The 22,729-nt window shown below is 38.4% G+C and overlaps 1 protein-coding gene across 6 annotated transcripts in view; it reads right to left on the bottom strand.

Annotated features, from left to right (window-relative positions):
* ELMO1 (engulfment and cell motility 1) overlaps positions 1-22,729 on the bottom strand; it is a 538,367-nt gene that overhangs the window by 342,953 nt on the left and 172,685 nt on the right. For all 6 annotated transcript variants that reach the window (XM_058728689.1, XM_058728687.1, XM_058728686.1 and 3 more), the window contains 2 exons: positions 14,631-14,666; positions 2,727-2,826 (listed from right to left, as the gene is read on the bottom strand). In XM_058728689.1, the coding sequence (XP_058584672.1) occupies positions 2,727-2,826; positions 14,631-14,666 (136 nt within the window). The remainder of the gene's footprint in view (positions 1-2,726; positions 2,827-14,630; positions 14,667-22,729) is intronic.

Genomic DNA, 22,729 nt, shown 5'->3' with positions numbered 1-22,729 from the left:
CTAAGTAGCAATGCAAAGGAAAGAGAATGGCAAGGAATGAGAATGTGAAATCCATTAAATGTATTGCCTTTTGAGAAAATATTTAATTTTTTATTTAAACTGCCAAGACCGCTAGTCTTTGCTTCCTTAGACTTTTTAATTTAATTTCAATGAATGAAAACCATTTTCTTACGTAATTAGAATATTAAATTATTGTTATTCTCTCTAACCACTTCTCACGTCATTTAACAAAAAAGTTTTCAAATCCCTGTCCATTCACAACTGAAATTTTACTTGAAATAGAGTTAAATACAGTGTTACTATACTCCTTCTTTTCTTCAAGTTCTAGAGTTTTAAAAAAATTCTTCCAAAACAAGTTTCATTCATTCATTTCACACAAAGGTATTGCGGTCTTCCTCTGTGCCAGGCCCTGAGGATAAAGTCATGCAGAAAGCTGTGGTTCCAGCCTCCTAAGACTCATGGTCTACTGGGAGCCAGGAGAAAAAAACAAAGAATTCACAAAAATGGGGTAAGTGTTTGCACAGGGACAAACACAAGATCCAAGGAGAATGGAGAGCAGAAGAAATCACTTAACTTCTTACCAGTGAGGTTGGGGAGGGCTGAACAGAGGCGATACTGGTTCAACCAATCTTCAGAAGCTATTTTTCCCACCATTTGAAAGCACAGGTGTATAGCATGAGGGGAAGAAGCCCTTAACCATGGGACCAGTGACACTCCACTCCCTATGACATCACTTAACCTCCCCAAGCCATTGTATCCTCCCCTCCTGACCAGTAATAGCAAGACAGTCTGTTCTGTTCTGGAAAGGATTTCTGGAGATCAAAAGAGATAATGTGGATGAAAGCACAATACAACCTCAAGGAATTTGCATTCAGAACAGCACTGTTTTTAGAGCAAAAGAGGCTCTAACAACAGACAAGCAAGGCAATTTGGATGTAGGAGAGAAAGGCCTGCCATAATCCAGTATGAGTTAACATTTTTGTTAAGTATGAAAAATCCACAGAACCCAGTATCTTCAGATTTGAACTTACTTCTCTAGAACTTTTATCCTAGAAAGACAGAACACAGCAATTTGTTCTTCACATTCATCATTCACTGCTTACGTTTCCTTGGCTTTCTCATCTACAATTGTTTCTTTTCTTTTTAGCAATTCGTACCACTGACTGAGGCTTCCTCTTCTAGTAGTTCCCATTAATCATCTCCTTTGGCTTTATGCCCTTACATAAGGGAAGAGAATTCAGAGGTCTGTTGAGAAGGCCCTGGTTCCCAATCAGCTCTTGTCTGAAATAAATATGTATCATGTAAGCATTCGATCTCTGGGGCACCCAATTCCAACACCCTCATTTGACAATCTAGGGGCTTTTCTGTGCCCTTTGATTCAAGGCAGTATCTCCCAGAAGATACTGATTAACTTCAAAAGGGAAAGAACTTCACGGTGAGTGGACCCAGCAGATACCACCTCAACCATGTAACCAAGGTCAACACCACCATTAATAACACATGTCGACATCATGTACCCCGATACAATGTGCCGAGTGAGAAAGGTATGACACTACTTCTCTGGCATTCCTGCCAAAAGTGCGTAACCTTAATTTAACCATCAAATACCAAACAAATCCAAAATAAGGGACACTCTACAAAATAACTGACCAGTAGTCTTCAAAACTTTCTGTCATGAAAGACCAGGAAAAACTGAGGAACTGTCAGATCAGAAGACTCTAAGGAGACATGACAGCTAAGTGCAATGTGGGATCCTAGGTCAGGCCCTTAGACAGATAAAGGACATGAGTAGAAGAAATGGTGAAATCAAATAATGGTAATAGTACCACTGTTAATTTCCTAGTTCGGTAACTGTACCCTCATTATGCAAAATGTTAACCTAGGGGAAGCTGCATGAAGGGCATTTGGGAACATTCTGTACTGTTTTTTGTGATTTTTCTGTAAGTCTACCATGATTTCAACATGGATTAAAATAACAAGGTTTAAAAAATTCAAGTGACTCTTCTGGATTTTGCTTTGACTTTCCAGCTTTTGCACAGATTCTCTGAAATTCTTTATTTTACATAACCCTTCCCAGAAATCTATACTTATAAAGTAAATTTATAAGGGAACGACACCCCCCTTCCCTTCAGGGAATGGCAGGGGCTCTTCTGCCCTCTGTTCCCACACCAAGTCCACCTTGCCCATCCCTTCATTACTTTCCTCCTAAAGAAGGAGAAATCAATCCCAGAGACATTTACTGCACCATGATTACAAGTGAGCTTGACTTAAGAAGCATGGACCCAAGCACACCTCCTTCTCTTATATCCCTGCTTCAAATCCAGGTATGCAGGAAATCAATATGCTTTCCCTCTTTCCCCTTCCCTGAATACCTGATTGAGGGCAGAGAAGGTTGAAGAAGGATAGAAAAAACTCTACTTAGGTCTTGAGAATAACTGAATCCTGTCCAGGGACTCCTAAGGGACTGCGTCTGTAGTGTAAACAACGTGATTCCTTGATTTCCCTTGACTGTGGGTTCTCACATACACACCCTTTTGATCCTGGTGGGGAGACAATGTCATCTTCACATAGAAGTTAGGTGCCCAGACCCCCACATGCATAATATTTTCAACAACCACATCTATCTTTTACACAAATAACTATAAGAAACAACTATAACATATCCTCAAAGCAGAGCAAAATATCTATGAAAATAATTTAAGCCCTGAAAAAACAACCTGCATTACCTTCTTAATAAACGCCACTGAAAACGTATCCCAGGATACTATTCCATGGTCCATCAGCTCAACAAAGGCTGTCAGGGTGAAGGACAGCATGTCTCCAAAGCTGGAAAACACAGAGAAGATTAATGGAGATGGAGAGCTGAGCAGAAGCACAGACACAGAAGTGAGAAAGCTTTACATAAGTGGATAGAGAAGAATTATAAAAGATCATTGAGATACACAGCTAGGCCTCAGGAAACTTCTTAAAAAATGTGAGTCTACGGAAAGGAGGAAGGTGGGTTTTATGGAATAAGCCAGGGCCTCAGTGGGACAGACCTGGGCTCTCACAGATTCTCACTCTGGTGAACTATGTCACACTGGGCAGTTCACAAATCTCTCTGAGCCTCTGTCTTAGCTGAAAAACTGAATAGTGATACCTATTTAATCACAGGGCTGCTTGTAGAGCACTTAATCACATGTGTAGTATATAAGCATTCAGTAAATGATAACTTAAAGAAAAGCTTTTCAGCAAATGAAAGTTAGAGTAACCAAGAGAGGGCAATGTGCTTCTTTCATTATTCACGGTATCTAATAATTAGAAATAATTCTATTAAGAGTATTAGCACTTTGCACAGGATTTGAGTGGGGTGTGTGTGTGTGTGTGTGTGTCAGTGCAGACACACACACAAACACATAGGTACAAATATATATGTAAGTAAGCATATTCATTTCTGTTACCCTGGACAGCATTTTATTAATAGTCTTTATAGAATATCTGTAGAAATAATGATTGTTTGCTGTAGACTTGCTGTGATTTGGAAGGCTATAGGAAGGGTCTAATGTTTGAGTTAGAAATCAAAACAGAGATGAGACAAACAGTTCCACCCATGACCCTTATCAGACAATATCCTAGTTTCTAATGTGTTCAAAACTACACTCAACAGACACTCAGAATATTTTACAGAAACTCACCTCTACTGTAAATCATCATCATAATAAACGTTAACTGTCAAGATAAGTACTGTCTTCAAGTACATTGAATTATGCCCATCAGGATTTCTGCATACTATGCAACCTCACAGATTCATGTGCTTGATTTTTAAAAAATATAGTTCAGAATTTGAATCTGTAAACTCAAATATACAATTGCTACACTACAAAGTCTCATAGAATGTTTAGATTGAATTTTCCCATCTATTCGCAGTTAATAGTATAGAAAACAGGCTCGTGTTTCTTTTTTGTTTGTTTATTTATTTATGTATGTATGTATGTATGTATGTATTTATTTATTTATTTTGATAGACAGAGAGAGCAAGCAGGGGAGAGGCAGAGAGAAAGGAAGAGAGAGAATCCCAACCAGGTTCCACAATGTCAGCGCAGAGCCCAGCGCGGGGCTTCAACCCACAAACTAGAAGATCATGACCTGAGCTGCAAACAAGAGTCGGATGCCTAACCAACTGGGTCACCCAGGTGCCTGAGGCTGATGTTTCTTTTAAAACGGCTTCATATGGGGCGCCTGGGTGGCTCAGTCGGTTGAGCAACCGACTTTGGCTCAGGTCATGATCTCACGGTTTGTGATTTCGAGCCCCACTTCGGGCTCTGTGCTGACAGCTCAGAGCCTGGAGCCTGCTTCTGATTCTGTGTCTCCCTCTCTCTCCGCCCCTCCCCCACTCATGTCTGTCTCTCTCTGTCTCAGAAATAAATAAACGTTAAAAAAAAAAAAGTAAAATGGCTTCATAATTTCCCTTCTTCCCAGTTCTCTCAGCCCAGGCTCAGTAATGGCCTTGGGAATTCTGCATCACTTTCCAAGCTGTGATGCAAGAAAGAAACCTACAGAAGAGGCAACGGCTCTCAGAAGACCATGATCCAAAGCTCCCAGAGATCAGAGATGATGAGATGCAACAGATAAAAATAGATAAAAATGATGATGTGTGCAGATTCAGGAGTCAGATAGCAGTTTTCCCCTCCAATTCTAAGTGGGCAAGCTACTGATACATTCTGTGCCTCAGTTTCCTCATTTATTAAAAATGATGGTGGTGGGGCATCTAGGTGGCTCAGTCGGTTAAGCATCCAACTCTTGATTTCAGCTCAGGTCATGATCTCATGGTTCATAAGATCAAGCCCCATGTTGGGCTCTGGACTGAGCATGGAACCTGCCTGAGATTCTCTCTCTCTCTCTCTCTCTCTCTCTCTCTCTCTCTCTCTCTCTCTCCGCTCTCTTTCTCCCTCTTCCCCTCTCTCTGCTCATGCACACTCTTTATTAAAAAAAAATCAGTGGTGGTGGTGGTGGTGGTGGTGATCACTCAGGATTTTGGGGGAAATAGAACAAGCTACCACACTTTAAGCTCTTCAGACAGGGTGTGGTGTATATATACAGCAACATGTGAGTGTTAGCTATGATCATTATGCAAAAGCGATCTTCTAGAAAGATAAGCAAAGCCCATGATCTTCAAATGTTTGCCTTCAAATATTCTCTGTCCTTGGAGCCAGGGTTGAGGGGGGGTGGAACGCAAGGAAAGCCAACCCATGCAGGCCAGAAATACTTTTTTTCAAAGCCTTCTCTGACTCACAGATTGGCAATACTAATCTTACAGGGGCCCCTTTCATGGCGTGCCCCCCAAAATAAGTCCCAAACCAGAAAACTCAAACTTACTTGAAGGACAGAACCAAAAAAAAAAAAAAAAAAAAAAAAAAAAGTAGAAGGATGAAAAACGTGTTAAAAAGAGGAGCAAGAAAGGTCAAATTTTAAAAAAGAATTCCAGAAATGACTCATTCTACAGACAATGAATGACAAAATCCAGACATTAGCTTGAGTGAAATTAAAAAAAAAAAAAAAAAAGTAAATTGCATCAGGAAAATAAGAGAGCCAGGTATAAAAACAATTAGCAAGATTTATTAATAGAGTATGTTGGTATCAGTATTACTGTGAAAACATTATTACATAATAATGTATAATATTAGTAAACAATATTAGCTAATGTATTATTTTACCGTATCATTATCAGTAAACACTATTTGCTAATTTATTTTCCTTTTTACTTAAAAGAGCGGAAAACAAACATATAATAGTTGCCATTTGCTTATGCCTGGCATGTTGAAAGATCTCAACGGCTCAAAGTCCCCCATATACACGACATTGGAGAACGGCACCCATGGCCTCCATACAGGCAAAACACTGCCTCACTGTTGTCACTAACAGCATGAGCAGTGGGACAGGCAGTGACAAAGGAAAGCACACATTCTTGGAATCAAACTTGTCTTTATATTCCCTGGAGCTAGTTGAGGCTGAGAATAGAGATAGTATTAGTCTTCCTTAACTGCCTTAGAAACAAGAAATAAATTATATTTATGCTCTCTAATTATCTGAAGGAAAAATGACTCTGTCCCCTGCTCAATGGGCCCATAATCCAAGTGGCCTGAGTAACATCTAGGATTGTCCTGCTTCCTCCAATGCTCTAGAACTCTGCCCACAGACTTCTCAGACAGGCTGCAAGGACTTGAGAGAAAAGACGGAGAGAAAGTGTATCATTTGGTTTTCAAATCTCCAATCTGCTTTTGGGGCCAGGATTTTAATCTCCATGGTTGTTAAGGAGGTGGAGCACCATTTCTGCCACTGCGATAGGCCTTTATGTGCTTTGTAGTTTCCATTAGTGTGAACAGTTGGTAAGTGAGAGAAGCTTCTTTCATATCACACACCAAGGTGTCCATGGCAGGGATCGCTCCCTTGGTCCATCTAATAACACTTTATATATATGTTATATTATTGATATTCATATTTTGTAGAAATATTATCTAATAACATTTTATTTATACACATCATATATTTTAACATATTCTATATATTCTATAGATATTCTATATATTTTATGTAGATATAAAAATCTGAGCATGGAACCTGCCTGAGATTCTCTCTCTCTCTCTCTCTCTCGCTCTCGCTCTCGCTCTCTTTCTCCCTCTTTATGTGCTTTGTAGTTTCTATAGATATTCTATATATTCTATATAGGTATAAAATATCTATATAGAATATATTCCATATATTCTATATATCTAACATAGTCTATATATTTTATTAGACCATAGTCAGTTATACTATAGAACAGAACATATATATTCTATTTAATATATTCTATATAACATATGTATGTGAATAGATATATTTATACATGTTATGTATTACAATATAAAAATATATATACACATGCAAATACAATATAGCATATATATAGTGCATATATAACATAAATATAATTCATTACGACTGGTCGCTGGATGGCATACTAGGTTTCCATGAGGGAGGATTTTTTTTTTGAAGGAGAATTTTTTTTAAATTCAACCTCAAACCCTCAGTTGCAAGGAGAAGATGGCCATCCTAAAATTTTATTACATTCCAAATCAAGGAACTCAATCACCTAATTTCAAATGATGCAGGTATAAAAGCCCTTATTGAACCCTGACATAGATGTTTAGTCTCACTCCTAGAGGACTGACTTACCCTCCAAGGAGAGAGGGCAGGAGCCAAGGCTCTGAAATCAATGCCACGTGCAAAAGATCAAGGCTAAAAGGGTTACAAATATAAAGCAAGCACATGGCACGTGCAGAAGCACTTTTATTTGTTTGGTTTATTTGTTTTTTATAAAGTGCTAAGCTAAAGATTTTGCAGTACTGACTGCCACAGATTAAGCCGACTGCAAACTACATGCTGGTCGAGAGCTATGTCACAGCCAACACACCATGTGTGCTGGAATGATTCAACTAAATGTTTCTCATCAACTCAGTAGAGACCATCTTCATTCCAACAAAATTCAGCCAATCTTGAAGCATTTCAATTTAAGCTGCTAAATTTATAAAAGAACAGTGCTTCCAAATGTTTTGATTGGGTGCCAGGCAGAAGTGGAGAAGAGATGCAAGTAAAGGCCACTTTTAAAGTTTTTGTTAAGTCATACTCAATATATCCTTCATTCCCAAAGTTAATGAATATAGTTCTGTCCTGCCCTTTGAATTTCTCCAAATGTTTTTTTTTTGTATGTGGTAAAAAGTATATACATAAAAGGTTATAAATTTATAAATCACCCTGTAGACATTCCCTTGGCCTTCAGATCATAGCATGAATGTGCCAACGTTCTTTTCACTCCTTTGGTAAAAATTTAACTGTGGATCAATTCTGGAATCTATTCTATTTCTTTGATCTATCTTTCCTCTCATACCAATATCACACTGTGTTAATAACTTTATAGTGAGTCTTGAAGTCAGTTAATGAAATCCTCCAACTTGGTTCATCTTTGTTGTTTTTTCAAAACTGTTTTGGCTACTCTAGGTCCTAAACATTTCCTTTAAGTTTTAAGATTGGTTTGCAATTTCTTTTTAAAAAATAATATTGCGCTGAATATTATTGCACTGAATATTGCACTGAAGACAATGTGTGTGTCTTCCAAGAAACGGTATATTCTCTACTTATTTAGGCCTTCAATTTCTTTCAGTCATGTATTTGTCAGTGAAGAGATGCTACATGTCTCTTGTTAAATGTATTCCTAAAAATTTTATAATTTTTGCCACTTTGTAAATAGAAATTTTCAAAATTTCATTTGGCTATTAATGCATACCTATACATCACTTTTATACACTGATGCTGTATCCTGAAACCTTGCTAAATTCAATTATGAGATCTAAGACTTTCTTTATAGATTTACAATTTCTAAACAGATAATCATGTCTTCTATGGTTTTACTTCTTCCTTTATGATTATTATGTCTTTTATTTCTTTCGATTTATTGCTATAGCTAAAAACTCCAACACAAGGTAACAGAAGTGCAAAAAGCAAACACATTTGCTTTATTCCCAATCTTTAAAAGGGCAGAAGTTGGAAGGAATTCAGTATGCCAACATTAAGTATGATGTGTTTTTTTGTTTGTTTGTTTTTTAGTAGATGCTCATTATCAGGTTGAGGAAGTTCTCTCTATTCCTAGATTGCTAAGAATTTTTATGAATGGATGCTGGATTTTATGAAGTGCTTTTGCTGTATCTATGAATTATTTTCTGTATCTATTAAGATCATTTTTCTCTTTAAGCCCTCTCCTTTGTTTTACTAAACACTGAATCACAGTGACTGCTTTTCAAACATTGAGTGATTTCTGGGATAAACTTTCACTGGCCACAATGTATTATCCCATTTATATATCATTTGATTATATTTGTTAATATGCTGCCGGGGATTTTTGCACCAGTGTTCATTAGTCTCATTAGCTGGCACATTTGGTATCTAAGGATTAAAATTTATTGGCATAAAGTTATTAATAACATTCTTTTATTTCCCTTTAATTTTCAGTGTATTCTGTAGTGATATTCCCTCTTTTGTTCCTAGTATTGACAATTTGATTTTTCTCTTCTTTTTTCCTACTAAATATTTTCAAATAATCTGTTCTAGTTTTAATTTTCTCTACTATTTATGTGTTTTCTATTTCACGGATAGTTACTCCTTTTATTCCCTCCTCCCACTTATGTAATTCACACTTATTCATTTTACCTTTTTAAGGTAGAAACTTAGATCACTGATTTTTCTTGACCATTCTTCTTTTCCAACATAAGCACTTAAGGATATAATTCCCCTCTACACACTGCTTTAGCTGCATCCACAAATTTTGTTTTGCTATATTATATGTTATTATCATTCAGTTAAAAATATACTGCAATTTCACCTGGGTGCATTCCTTGACTCCTGGGTATTAAAGAAGTATGTCTTTTAATTTCCAAACATCTGAGGCTTTTCCGCAAATTTATTGTTCCTGATTTAAAATACAATTTCCTTGTGGTCAAAGAATGTAATCTGTATAATTTCAATCATTTGAAAATTCTTGAGACTTTTTACAGCATAGTATATGGTCTGTTTGGTGAACATTACACATACACTGAAAAGAATATGTATTCTGCTATTGTTGAACGTGATGCTCTCTATATAAATGGTGACCCAAGATATTTTACAACGTTGGTCGAATCTTGTCTACCCTTACTGATTTTGCCAGTTTTCCTATCAATGAGAAGACAGTGTTAAAATCTCCAGCTATTGTTAAGGATTTGTCTTTTTTTTTTTTTTTAAATTTTTGAGAGACAAAGAAAGACAGAGCACCAGTGGGGGAGGGGCAGAGAGAGAGGGAGACACAGAATCTGAAGCAGGCCCCAGGCTCTGAGCTGTCAGCACAGAGCCCAACACGAGGCTCGAACTCATGGACTGTGAGATCATGACCTGAGCTGAAGTTGGATGCTCAACCGACTTAGCTGGGGCACCACCCAGGTGCCCCACGGATTTGTCTATTTTTCCCTTTAGCTGTCACTTTTTGCTTCATGTATTTTGAAATCTTATATTAGGTACATAAACATTTAACACTTGTATGTATTCCTAATAACGCAACCATGTTTTATTATGAATTATTTTTATCTCTGACAAAATATTGTCTTGAATTGTTATTTTGTCTGCTATTGATAAAACAACTAAGTTTTATTATTATTCACATTTGGGGCACCTGGGTGACTCAATCAGCTAAGCGTTCGACTCAGGTCATGATCTCACAGTTTGTGGGTTCAAGCCCCGTGTCGGGCTCTGTGCTGATTGCTTGCTCAGAGCCTGGAGCCTGCCTCAGATTCTGTGTCTCCTTCTCTCTCTGCCCCTCCCCCACTCGCGCTCTGTCCCAATGTCTCTCAAAAATAAATAAATGTAAAAAAAAATTTATTATTATTCACATTTACATGTATGTATTTTCAAGTTTTGAACTACATGCACCTTTGTATTTATAATACATTTCTTATAAATGGCACATAGCTGGGTCATGCTTTTTCAAATATGATCTGAAATATTTCAATTGCAGTGATTAGTCCATTTAAATTTAATTTAATTATTGATATGATTAGGTTTAGGCCAATCAATTTATCATCTGTTTTCTGTTTGTCTTAGCTGTGTTTTGTTCTGTTTCTCTTTCCTTACCTTCTTTCCTGCAAATATTTTTTATAGTCCCTTTTAATTCCTCTATTGGATTTTGAGTTATACTTCTTTTAGCTTTGTATGGCCATATGCCTTTTAAAGAAATATGAGGGCCACCTGGGTGGCTCAGTCGATTAAGCATCAGACTTTGTCTCAGGTCACGATCTCACAGTTCCTGACTTCCAGCCCCGTGTCGGGCTCTGTGCTGACAGCTCGGAGCCTGAAGCCTGCTTCAGATCCTGTGTCTTTTTCTCTCTGCTTCTCTCTCTCTCTCTCTCTCAAAAATAAATAAGCATTTTTACAAATGTAAATAAATATGAGAAATTTTAAAGACAAAACTGTATTTTGTCTTTTCTAGTTACCCACATATCTATAATTTCCAGTGTTGCTCACTCCTTCCTGTAGAGCCCAATTTCTATCTAATGCATGTCCTTTCAGGCTGGAGAACTTCCTCCATATTTCCTGTAGTGTATGCCTGCTGATGATGAGCTATCTTAATTTTCCTTTATCTAAAAGTGTTTCTATTTCACTTTCATTTTCAGAAGATAGTTTTACTAGATAAGAATTCTGGTTTGACAAGTTTTTTGTTTTTTGTGGGGTTTTCTTTGTTTTTGGTTTGGTTTGTGTGGGGTTTTTTTTTTGTTTTTTGTTTTTTTTACACTTCTAAAATATTGCTCTCTGGCCTCCACTATTTCTAATGAGAAATCAGCTCTCATTCTTATTCTTACTCTCTTAATGTAGTAAGTTGTTTTTCTCTGGCTGCCTTCAAGGTATCCTTTTTATCTTTAAATTTTAGAAGTTTGACTATGATGTTTCCAGGTATAGTTTTCTATTTATTCCAGTTAGGATCACTGAGCTTCCTAGCTTTATAAATATATATTTCAACAAATTTTGAAACTGTCATTATTTCCTCAAATATTTTTCTGGTCTCATTCTCTCTTTCCTCTCTTTCTGATACCACAATTAGATGTATTTTAGACCAATTATTTCTATTTCACAGGTCAATTACTATTTATTTTACCTATTCTTTGGATTGGATGATTTGTAACGATTCATCTTCAAGGTTATTGTCTCTTCTTCCATCTTCAACTCCCATAGAGTGAATTTTTCATTTTAAGTGTTATACTTTTCAGTTCTATAATTTCCACTTGGTTATTTTTTATGGTTTCCATTTCTCTGCTAAGACTCCTCATCTGTGCACTCATTATACTAATACTTTCATCTTCTAATATGTTTATAAGCATTGCTTTAAAAATCTCCATTAGCAGAGCACTTGGGTGGCTCAATCAGGTAAGCCTCCCACTTTGGTTCAGGTCATGATCTCATGGTTCATGAGTTCAAGCCTCGCTTCGGGCTCTGTGCTGACAGCTCAGAGCCTGGAGCCTGCTTTATAATCTATGTCTCGCTCTCTCTTTGCCCCTCCCTCCCTCCCTCTCTCTCTCTCTCTCTCTCTCTCTCTCTCTGTCAAAAATAAATAACATTTTAAAAAGTCTCCATTAGCTAATTCCAACACCTGGGTCATCTCAGGGTCAGTTTCTACTATCTGCTTTATTTTGTTCTTAAGAATAGGTCATCTTAGGGGCACCTGGGTGGCGCAGTCGGTTAAGCGTCCGACTTCAGCCAGGTCACGATCTTGCGGTCTGTGAGTTCGAGCCCCGCGTCGGGCTCTGGGCTGATGGCTCGGAGCCTGTTTCTGATTCTGTGTCTCCCTCTCTCTCTGACCCTCCCCCGCTCATGCTCTGTCTCTCTCTGTCCCAAAAATAAATAAAAAACGTTGAAAAAAAAAAATTTTAAAAGAATAGGTCATCTTTTCTTGTTCTTCATTTATCTAGTAATTTTTTTATTTTATTTTTTTACATTTATTCATTTTTGAGAGACAGAGAGAAACAGAGCACAAGTGGGGGAGGGGCAGAGAGAGAGGGAGACACAGAATCTGAAGCAGGCTTCAGGCTCCGAGCTATCAGCATAGAGCCTGATGTGGAGCTCGAACTCACAAACCACAAGATCATGACCTGAGCCAAAGTCAGATGCTTAACCAACTGAGCCACCCAGGCGCCCCTAGTAATTTTTGTTATATTCTGAACACTGGGAATAAAAGATTGTCAAGTCTCAAAATCCAGTTCTGTTTTTCTGAGACTGTTTTGTTAGAGCAGAAATTAACCTAGCTAGAATCAAACTCCAAATTCTGCAAACAGCAGCAGTTTAAATCTCTTCTCAATTCTCTCCACTCCCAGTAGATGTTTTTACCAGGTCCTTTGGGGTTCTCACACACATACACACTCACACATGTACATTCATGCTTCTGATTTGGGCAGATTTTATAGGTGGATCTATATGAACTTGTAGAAATGAGGTCTCCTACCCTCTGAGCTTCTCTTCTTTCACAGATTGCCCCTAATAATCTAGCTGCTCTGCCAGCCCCCAAACTATATCCTCTCAGTAACTTACCAAGACTAAGGCTGCCTGCTGCCCCGTGCTAACTGGATGAGCGGGTACCCTCAGGCAAAAGCTACAAACACACAAATCTCATCTGAGACCCATTATGTTCTTTCAAGAACTGACCACCCTCTTTCTGTCTACTTTGGGGGGTTATCCAGTTCCTTCAAGTAGTTGCTTTTAGGTGTTTTTGTTCACACTACTTTGTCCAGATTTAACCATTTTTATCTGTATTAAGTCTAATTAAGACATTCCACCATTACCAGAACGAGGGCCCTGAGCACTGATTTTGTCTACATTTGATAAATGAAAATCATGGTTAATGTGTAATTCCACTTCCAGCATCCCTACATACCAAGTGATTAAAACTATTAGCAAATAAACTTTAAGAAATTATTTTGGCTTCAGAGCCCCCAACTTCCTCTACATTAGCAAGTTGCATGAGGTTGTTAAAGAAAAACTTGGTTTGATCCCAGCTCCATTACCTGATTTTAACCTCTGCATCAAGGCAATAATTCTCATTATACTGATCTTATGTGTCAGATATGAGTGCGTAAAAGTAATGAATGTAAACATTGAGACAGTGCCCAGAACAAACTCTCATGAAAGATGGCTTCTGCTTCCATTACCATTAAGTGTTTCCACTATCGCAAACATATATCTCAAAATAACGTTTAAAAAAATTTACCCTCAAATCTCAGTAGTACCTTTTGCTTCATTAGAATTTAATAACTGAAGACAATATACGCTTTTTTCTATGTGGGAAGGGTAGGGGAAGATGAATGACTCGAGACCAGTATTGAACACTGAAGTGGTCAGAATTTTCTCCGAGGGCTTAAAAAATAAGGTGCACATTTTCAGATACTGTTCAGTCTTGCTTCTCAAAATGAAATTATCTGCTTAACAACTTGGTGAAGTGGAAATTTGTTCTGCCTACTGTAGAGAGTTTGCTAGGCCCCATTTGGATTCACCCTGTTTAATGGATAAGAAAGGCAGTGACGGGGGGGGGGGGGGGGGAACTCTAAGAAAGAAGTTCTGAGATCTCCATACAGAATTAACATGCAATTCACTTGACAGATGACTACTTTCTGAGACTCAAAGTAAATAATTTTCATTCCATACTTCAATCCTGAATGTTTTTTAATGTGTATCTTTTTCATAGTAAGTCATTGAAGAAAATCAAAGACTTTTGACTTTGAACATCGCATAGGCCACAAAAAAGGAAGTTTTTGTTTAAAGTAGTACATAAAATTATGCCTAGCCTTGCTCTAGGAGAAGGATAGCAATTCTGATGTAATCATTTTGTGGCCACAAACATAAAATATCCTTTCTACCACAAAGCAAAAAAGTGGGAAATAAATTTTTGAAAAACCTGTTAATAAGAACATGAAACAAAGAATAAAAAATCACTCACTTAAAATATTTAGATGCATAGTTATACAATCAGTCAGAGGACAGGGTTTAATTATGCAAAGAAGAAGGAAGTGTTACATCATCTGTATTAATTGATCATAAATTCTTACCAAGGCTTCATGATCTTCTGCAATTTCTGGTATCGTCTGCAAAATTTGAAAACAACCATGTGAGGAGTATGTTTGAAAGCAATAATTTTTACACAAAGAATATATCTTGAAGAGAGCTCAGGATTAGACATAGGGAAGATTTAACTGCCATGATGCACAAGACTTTATTTATTTCAAAACATTATTCAAAGTACCAAATTGGTATTCTCTAATGATAAGAAACAACCAAAAGGCAGAGATTAAACTACTGCAACCAACCTATTGCATTTACTTGAATAAAGGCAATAAGAACATTCCATTTGGATCAAAATGGGTAAACATTTGATGAAAAAAAGTAGAGCCCAAAACTAGACCAGTTCTTAAGCATATGCCGAACAATGAAGAAATAATTATCTTTCTTTGGGAAAATGCCCACTAATTCTATTTTCCCTTTTCTTGAGAAAAGATTGCTTCTTTGAAAAAAAAGACATCATAATAGACTCCAATAGTTTTGGACAACAGATGGAACTCTGTGATGGCAGCCTGCAAAAAAGTGTGCAATAGACAAATCTTGTCTGCAAGAAAGGACAATCATGCTTCTTAAAAACCTGGGGTCAAGAAGATAAGGAAACAAGTGATGTTCGTCCTGTCAAACCACTTCCCATCCCTCCAGTCTGCCAAATATCTCTGGCTCTAGGTATGTTCTTCCCTGTTTGGAATACCCTTTCCCTCTAACCAACGTGTCCAACTAGCTAAGTTCTACTCCAAATTCACCAGATTCTCGGCTCCTCTGGGAAGCCTCCCTGACCTCCGATTTCCCCCACATGACCAGACTGAAGGTGGGACTCACATCTGCACTCACTGAGAAACACCAGCTGTATGACTTTGGTAGGGCACCTCACTGTCTTTCCAGCTTTCTGAAGGCAGGGGCTTGACACTGTGACTCACTACTATAATGTCAGGCACATGCAGAGCAGATACTTAGTAAGTGGTTGATGAATGATTTGGCTCTTCAGATGAAGTTAAGTTTCATTTTCATCCACATAAAATGTAACCACTTGAGAAACCTAACTGACCACAAGGAGATCAGATCTAGTCTCTGGTAAAACTGGGGGTCAGGGGTGGGGGTAAAAATGTATACAGCCATCTTCTTCTTCTTCCTCCCATCCCTTTCCTTTATCTGTCTTTAAAAAAAATTAGCTTCCTTCCCACCCTCCTCCTTCAAAAAGCCACGGGGAAGAGTGAAAGTAGTAGGTGGTCACAGGCGGGCAGACCTAGGACACTACTGTCCACTAAAAGGAACTGAGCTCCTTGTAAAAATGACTCCTTGGGGCGCCTGGGTGGCTCAGTCGGTTGAGCATCCGACTTCAGCTCAGGTCATGATCTCACAGTCCGTGAGTTGTAGCCCCGCATCGGGCTCCATGCTGTCAGTTCAGAGCCTAGAGCCTGCTTCAGATTCTGCGTCTTCCTCTCTCTCTGCCCCTCCCCTGCTCACACTCTGTCTCTCTATATCAAAAAATGAATAAACGTTAAAAAAATTAAAAAAAAAAAAAGACTCCTGATGGGACTGAGACAAGGAAAGATCTAGATAACCCTAGAACACGTCACTGCACCAGAAAGTAATGAATGCTCAAAAAATAATGGGAAGGACAGGACAGGTCAGAAGGACAGCCAAATCTGGGACAAACCAAGCACCAAAATAAATAATAATAGTGACAGATTATAGCTTCCTGAATTAAACAGGACTGAATGAGTCCGTGTTGTTTGAAAGACTGGTGTGCTGGTATTGTCGCAGAACCAGATCTCTGGGGGAAAACATACCAACCTGATTTACACTGTTTCCCATTTTCTGTGGTATAACTACCCAAAAGAAAAAAAAACAAAGACAAAAAACAAACAAAAAACTGTTACAGTAGAGACATCTGGAAGGCACTATTATAAGGGCCTTAAGTCAAAGTGAACACGAGTAACAAGACAAAAAGACATCATGTGCCATCAATAGATTGCAATGAAAAAAAACAAAACCACACACAAACATCTCTAATATTCCAGACAAAGACGTATCATATGGGTTTACAACAGGAAAATAATACAGGATAAACATGTAGAAAAAAAAATTGTTCCAATGGAAAACTGTACAGTGTCTGTTGCAAACTCTTCTGAATTAGCAGATTCCAGCCCTGTTGTCTCTAAATTGTAGGTAACTGATGAATATATATACTTTGTCCTGTCATGTAGTGCTCTAATGGACTTCCTCCTTGCAGGTGGAAATCCAGGTTGTCTCCATTTGCAATTCATTTCATCAACCCTTTGCTCCATATAAATCGGTGCCCTTTTGACTTTACCTTTGAAACTGTTAGAGCATCTGCCTCATTCCCTCATGTCACATGAGTAAAATGTCTTAACATATGTTCATTTTTATATCTGTATGAGAGCCATGCTTTTATCTTTTTCTTAAAAGCACCTTTAATGAATTACCTTTTAACAAACCCAAACTGAAGGATATTCTAAAAGTGGCTGATATATAATCTCAAAAAGTGCCAAAATCATGAGAGAAAGGGAACCACTGAAGAATAGTTCATGGTGGGTGGGGGAGGTGGGCGCCTGGGTAGCTCAGTTGGTTAAGCATCTGAATTTGGCTCAGGTCATGATCTAATGGTTCGTGGGTTCAAGCCATGCATCAGGCTCTGTGCTGACAGCTCAGAGCCAGAAGCCTGCTTCGGATTCTGTGTCTTCCCAGCTCTCTCTGCCCCTCCCCCACTCACACTCTGTCTCTCTCTCTCAAAAATAAATATTTAAAAATAAATAAACATTTTTAAAAAACTCAAAAATAAATAAACATTTAAAATAAATAAACATTTATTTATTTTCTCAAAAATAAATATTTAAATAAACATTTAAAAATAAATAAACATTTAAAAAATTTTTTAAAAAGGGATTATTCCATAAGGAAAAAGATTAGGAAACAAGAGGAAAGTTGGTGCAAGGCGCTACCTGGAGTTAGATATCTGTATTAAAGGACACAACAGACACAAATGTTCAAACTTGATCTTGCAACTCTTCCATTTAGTAGGGGACCCTTCAGTTAACTAAACAAGGAGGCCATTAACTGAGGTGGCCATAAGGCCAGAAGCCTCTAGAAGCACACCAAAATCTAAGCCTGTAAATGCTGCAGGATCTCACACACACACACACACACACAAATAAAAAGAAAAAAACAAAAAACCGGTATCTAAGAACAACCAATCAGGAACACCCAATGAGGCTTTAAGCTGCAGCCAGTCAAATAGGTGCTTTCCTTCCACCTCTTCTCTATAAAAGTCTTTCCCCTGCCACAGGTGCAGCAGAAACCTAACCACTTCCAGTTTGGCACTGACAGCTTCCAATTGATTTTTGGTCAAATAAATTCTTAAAAATGTTCATATGCCTCAGTTTATTTTTTAACAGCACTGGTTCAAAATAAACGTGTATGTGGGGTGTGTATCTGTGTACGTGTGTGTGTGTGTGTGTGTGTGTGTGTGTGTGTGTATAATACATAAACCTACCAGTACAACTTTTCAAGATAGCTTTCTGGCCTAGTGCCTGAACACCTCTAGGTTTTTATTTATTTTTTTTTTTTAATTTTTTTTTTTCAACATTTTTTATTTATTTTTGGGACAGAGAGAGACAGAGCATGAACGGGGGAGGGGCAGAGAGAGAGGGAGACACAGAATCAGAAACAGGCTCCAGGCTCCGAGCCATCAGCCCAGAGCCTGACGCGGGGCTCGAACTCACGGACCGCGAGATCGTGACCTGGCTGAAGTCGGACGCTTAACCGACTGCGCCACCCAGGCGCCCCAACCTCTAGGTTTTTATATGTGTTCCCCCTGCTATAGCAGACTCTGGCCGTGGACGGTTCTCCCTGACCAGTGTTTCTTCTCAGCCTCCTCACTTTTGATTCAGATTAAGCATAAAGAGAAGGCTAACTTTTCGTTGTCGATGTCTCTGGCTGAGGTTCTCTCCTCTCTTTCTTTCTCTCTTTCTCAATATAGTCATTTTTAAAATAAACATGCCCAAGGGGCACCTGGGTCATTCAGTCAGTTAAGCATTTAACTCTTGATTTTGGTTCCGGTCATAATCTCAGTCGTGAGACTGAGCCCTGCATTGAGCCCCACGTTGGGCTCCACACTGGGTGTGGAGCTCACTTAAGATTCTCTCTCCCTCTGCCCCTCCCCAGCTTACATGCACTCTCTCACTCCAAAAAAATTAAAGAAGGAAAGAAGGAAAGGAAGGAAGGAAGGAAAGGAAGAAACATGACCAGAAAGAAATGGTTCTAGAAAGTCTGCTGTTTCAGAGTGGCCAGAGGCCTCTCACCTGAGCTCAAGGTATGGCATTCTGTTTCCTAGAAGAAGATAATCTCTTCTTTAAAACAGGCTGCGTGACCCCTTCTCATTTCCATTTCCAGAGGGATGCTGGATAGCTAGTTTGTGCAAGTACACCTGAATGTCCCTGTTAGTCACTCTCTGGAGAATGTAGAGTCCCACCTCCTTCTATATTCCCATCAAACAGAACGTGTGGAAGAATGTGTTGTTCAGTCTTTAAGGTCAGGGGCTCCTGGGGGTGCCCAACCCAGAGTGTCTTCTTTGTAACGGAGAGTGTCCAGATGGGCAGGCCTTGATCCCCTTGAAACACTGGCTGCGCAAGGAGGGAAAGGTTGCAGAGAGCTGTTGAGCTACATCGCTGCGCTATCAAAGCTTGCGGCACGCAGATCCCAGCAGCATACTCTTTCTCCAGTTGACTGCTTCTGATCTCCTTATTTGTAAGTTCCCCCAATAAACCTGTGCACCTCGATCACTCTCTCCAGATCTTTTCTTTGGCCTCACCAGACCATCACCCACCCCTGACTTAGAGTCTGCTGGTCTATGACTGCACAATTGGACAAAGACCCAGAGACAAACTTAGAGCAGTTGGAAGGGGGAAGATCCAGTTTAAGGAACTTTCTGCCACACAATGGCTGACAAAGCACAAGATGATTGACCCCTCTGATTGTGATGTAAATCTCTAGCGGGGCCCCAGGAGGACTGTTCCAGTTGGAACTCCCTGAGCTCTGCTGAGTGCAGGCTCCAAGAAATCAGGCAGAAGGATGTGGGGAGACTGGGCAGCCTTCACAGCTGGGGCCTACAGAGCACACAGAGCATTTTCTCTGTGGTCCTGGGAGCTGCTTGCTCCTCCCTGGGCCACATGTCTAAGGTGAAGTGCAGGGCATGCACTCTGCGACCTGTGCTTAGCTTCCAGTCACTGAGTCACTGATAATCTGGCCTGGCTTGGACCTCCCAGAACAGCCAAGGTTTATAAGGGACATCGAATTCTTAGAAACAAGAGTATATGTTAGAGCTGATAATCTATGTCCATGGAGGTTAACAAAGTTACTTTCAAAAAACAAAGTCATGTTTTGTGTGAAGACAAAACATCTAAAAAAGGTCACACATAGTCCCCACCCCCTCGCCCCCAGAATACCTCTTCCCATTTGCCTAACCTGGTGTCATAAATATTCAGCACTCAAATAATACACACTTTGCCAAATGAATAAAATCTGTAAATCCATTGTCAACTGTGGGTGGTAGGCAATATCAGAGCCAAGACATCATTCAGGTGCTTAATTCAAGTCATACATCAATTTTCACATCTCCTAAGGAATGGCTACAGCTCTTACTCTGGCCAGGAGAAAATGGTGTGACTAATGAAAGTTTCATATGAAACCGTCTGTCTGTTAATGAATGATGACAACAAATCTCTTATAAGTGAAAACACACAGAGCTATACATACATCTGTGTCATATGTATGACAGATTGGGAAGGGGGCTAATAATTATACAATTCACATTGTTTATTTTTATGACAATTACCTAAGAGTTTTACATATCTCTAAAATAACTATGGGACTCTTTCCACTGTTCCTAATCCCGCCAAATTTTGGAGAAATGACTTGAACCAAAAAAACAAAAAGCGCTTATAAATTCCCCAGATTAGTGAGAACCCCTCTGCTATCTCACTACTATTTTTCTTAGGAAAGCTAGAATCCCTAAGGGAACCCCAGCCCAGTTTTGGCCAGGGTGTTAGAAATGGACATGTTTCTACATGAGTGGTAAAGTATAAATGAGGACGTTTCAGTGGGCTTCGGGCTGTTCTCACTTTAAAACAGCTTTAAAATGTGTATATCCTCCAAATCAGGAATTATACTCCAACAAAGTAATTTAAATACTCACAAAGATTTTACTAGAAGAATAGCTGATTAGAGAATGTTCACAATCATGAAAAAACCCTGAAAACAATACAAATGTCCAACAATTGTGGGATGGTTGACAACACTGTGCACATCCTTCAAATTATTAAGTTGCATTATCAACTGTACTTAAAGTTTAAGTGAAACAATATACAAATGACAAAAATGATAAAGGAAATCATATTAATGACATGGCAATGTTGTTAGGTACAAAAAGCAGGCTACAAAGGTATGAGCATTATAATTATTCTACTTTTGTAATAAAGTAATTATATATTCTACTTTTGTAATAAAGCCTGTGCATGTGTGTATCTAAAAGAAAATACAAAAAGGGTATATACCACAATGTTAAAAAGGTCTCTCAAAAGGCAGGTTACAAATGATTCTTATTTTCCTCCTTCTGCTTACTTATATTTATTTTTTTAAATATATATATATATATACACACACACATACATATACACACACACACTTTTTTTTTTAACTAAGGAGAGAATGCTAATTCAAAAAACTGTCTTGAGGTCTTTGTAAATACATAAATTTAACTTTTTCAGTCTCTTGACTTTTCTGCCCAGGGTGGTGTTACAGCTTACTCATATTCCAGCAGCGTAATTTTCCTGTCACATTGCCAAGTGGGAAGGAAACTATAAGAATCCTGCCCTTTCATTCTTGGAAATGTTCCCCTGTTCTTCTGACTGTTTAACACTGGAAAGACACAGGACAAACTGTCCCACTGTCTGTGTGCACAGAGGCATAGACAAAGAACACGGTGTTTTATTGAAAGCCAAAGAAAAGCAGTGTTATTCGCTACATGGGATTTTGAGTTGCAGGTATGATTTTTTCTTTCAAATAAAATAAAATATATCATCTGAACTTTTTTTATTGAGACGTCATTGGCATGCAATATTATGTTAGTTTCAGGTGTACAACATAGTGATTCCACATTTGTATACACTGTAAAATGATTACCACAGTAAGTCCAGTTACCATCTGTCACCATACAAAGCAAATACAATATTACTATGTTCCCCCATGCTGTACATTACATCATTGTGACTCATTTGTTTTATACTTGAAAGTTGGTACTTGATCTCCTTCACCAACTTTGCCTACCCTCCAAACCATCTCCTCTCTAGCAACCACCAATCCATTCTCTATAACTCTAAGTCTGGGTTTTGTTTTGTTTTTTAGATTCCATGTGGAAGTGAAATCACGTAGTATCTGTCTTTCTCTGTCAGACTTATTTCACTTAGTATAATACTCTTCAGGCCCATCATGTTGTCACAAATGGCTGAGTAGTACTCCATACATCTCCTATCTTCTTTGTCCATTCTTCCATCAGTGATCAGTGGATACTTAGGCTGCTTCCATATTTGGGCAATTGTGAATAATGTTGCAATAAACATAGGAATGTGTGTATCTTTTCAAATTAACGTTTTCACTTTCTTCAGATGGATACCTAGTAGTTGAATTACTGGATCATACGGTAGTTTTGTTTTTAATGTTTTGCGGAACCTCCATGCTGTTTTCCAGAGTGGCTGTACCAATTTACATTCCCACCAACCATTCACAAGGGTTCACTTTTCTCCACATGTTCTCCAGCATTTGTTATTTCTTGCCTTTTTGATAACATTCTGGCAGGTGTAAGTTAACATCTCACTGTGTTTTTGATTTGCATTCCCCTGATGATGAGTTATGTTAAGCATCTTTTATGTACCTGTTGGCCGTCTGTATGTATACTCTGGAAAAATGTCTATTCAGATCTTCTGACCATTTTTCAACTGGGTTGTTTTATTGAGTTGTATGAGTTCTTTATATGTTTCAGATATTAATCCCTTGAAAAATCTTTAATACCCAT

The sequence above is a fragment of the Neofelis nebulosa genome, chromosome 4 (assembly GCF_028018385.1).
Source record: "Neofelis nebulosa isolate mNeoNeb1 chromosome 4, mNeoNeb1.pri, whole genome shotgun sequence".
In the NCBI taxonomy this organism is placed as follows: domain Eukaryota; kingdom Metazoa; phylum Chordata; class Mammalia; order Carnivora; family Felidae; genus Neofelis; species Neofelis nebulosa.
The sequence above is the reverse complement of the archived record's forward strand: the minus strand, read 5'-3'. Positions and strand labels throughout refer to the sequence as shown.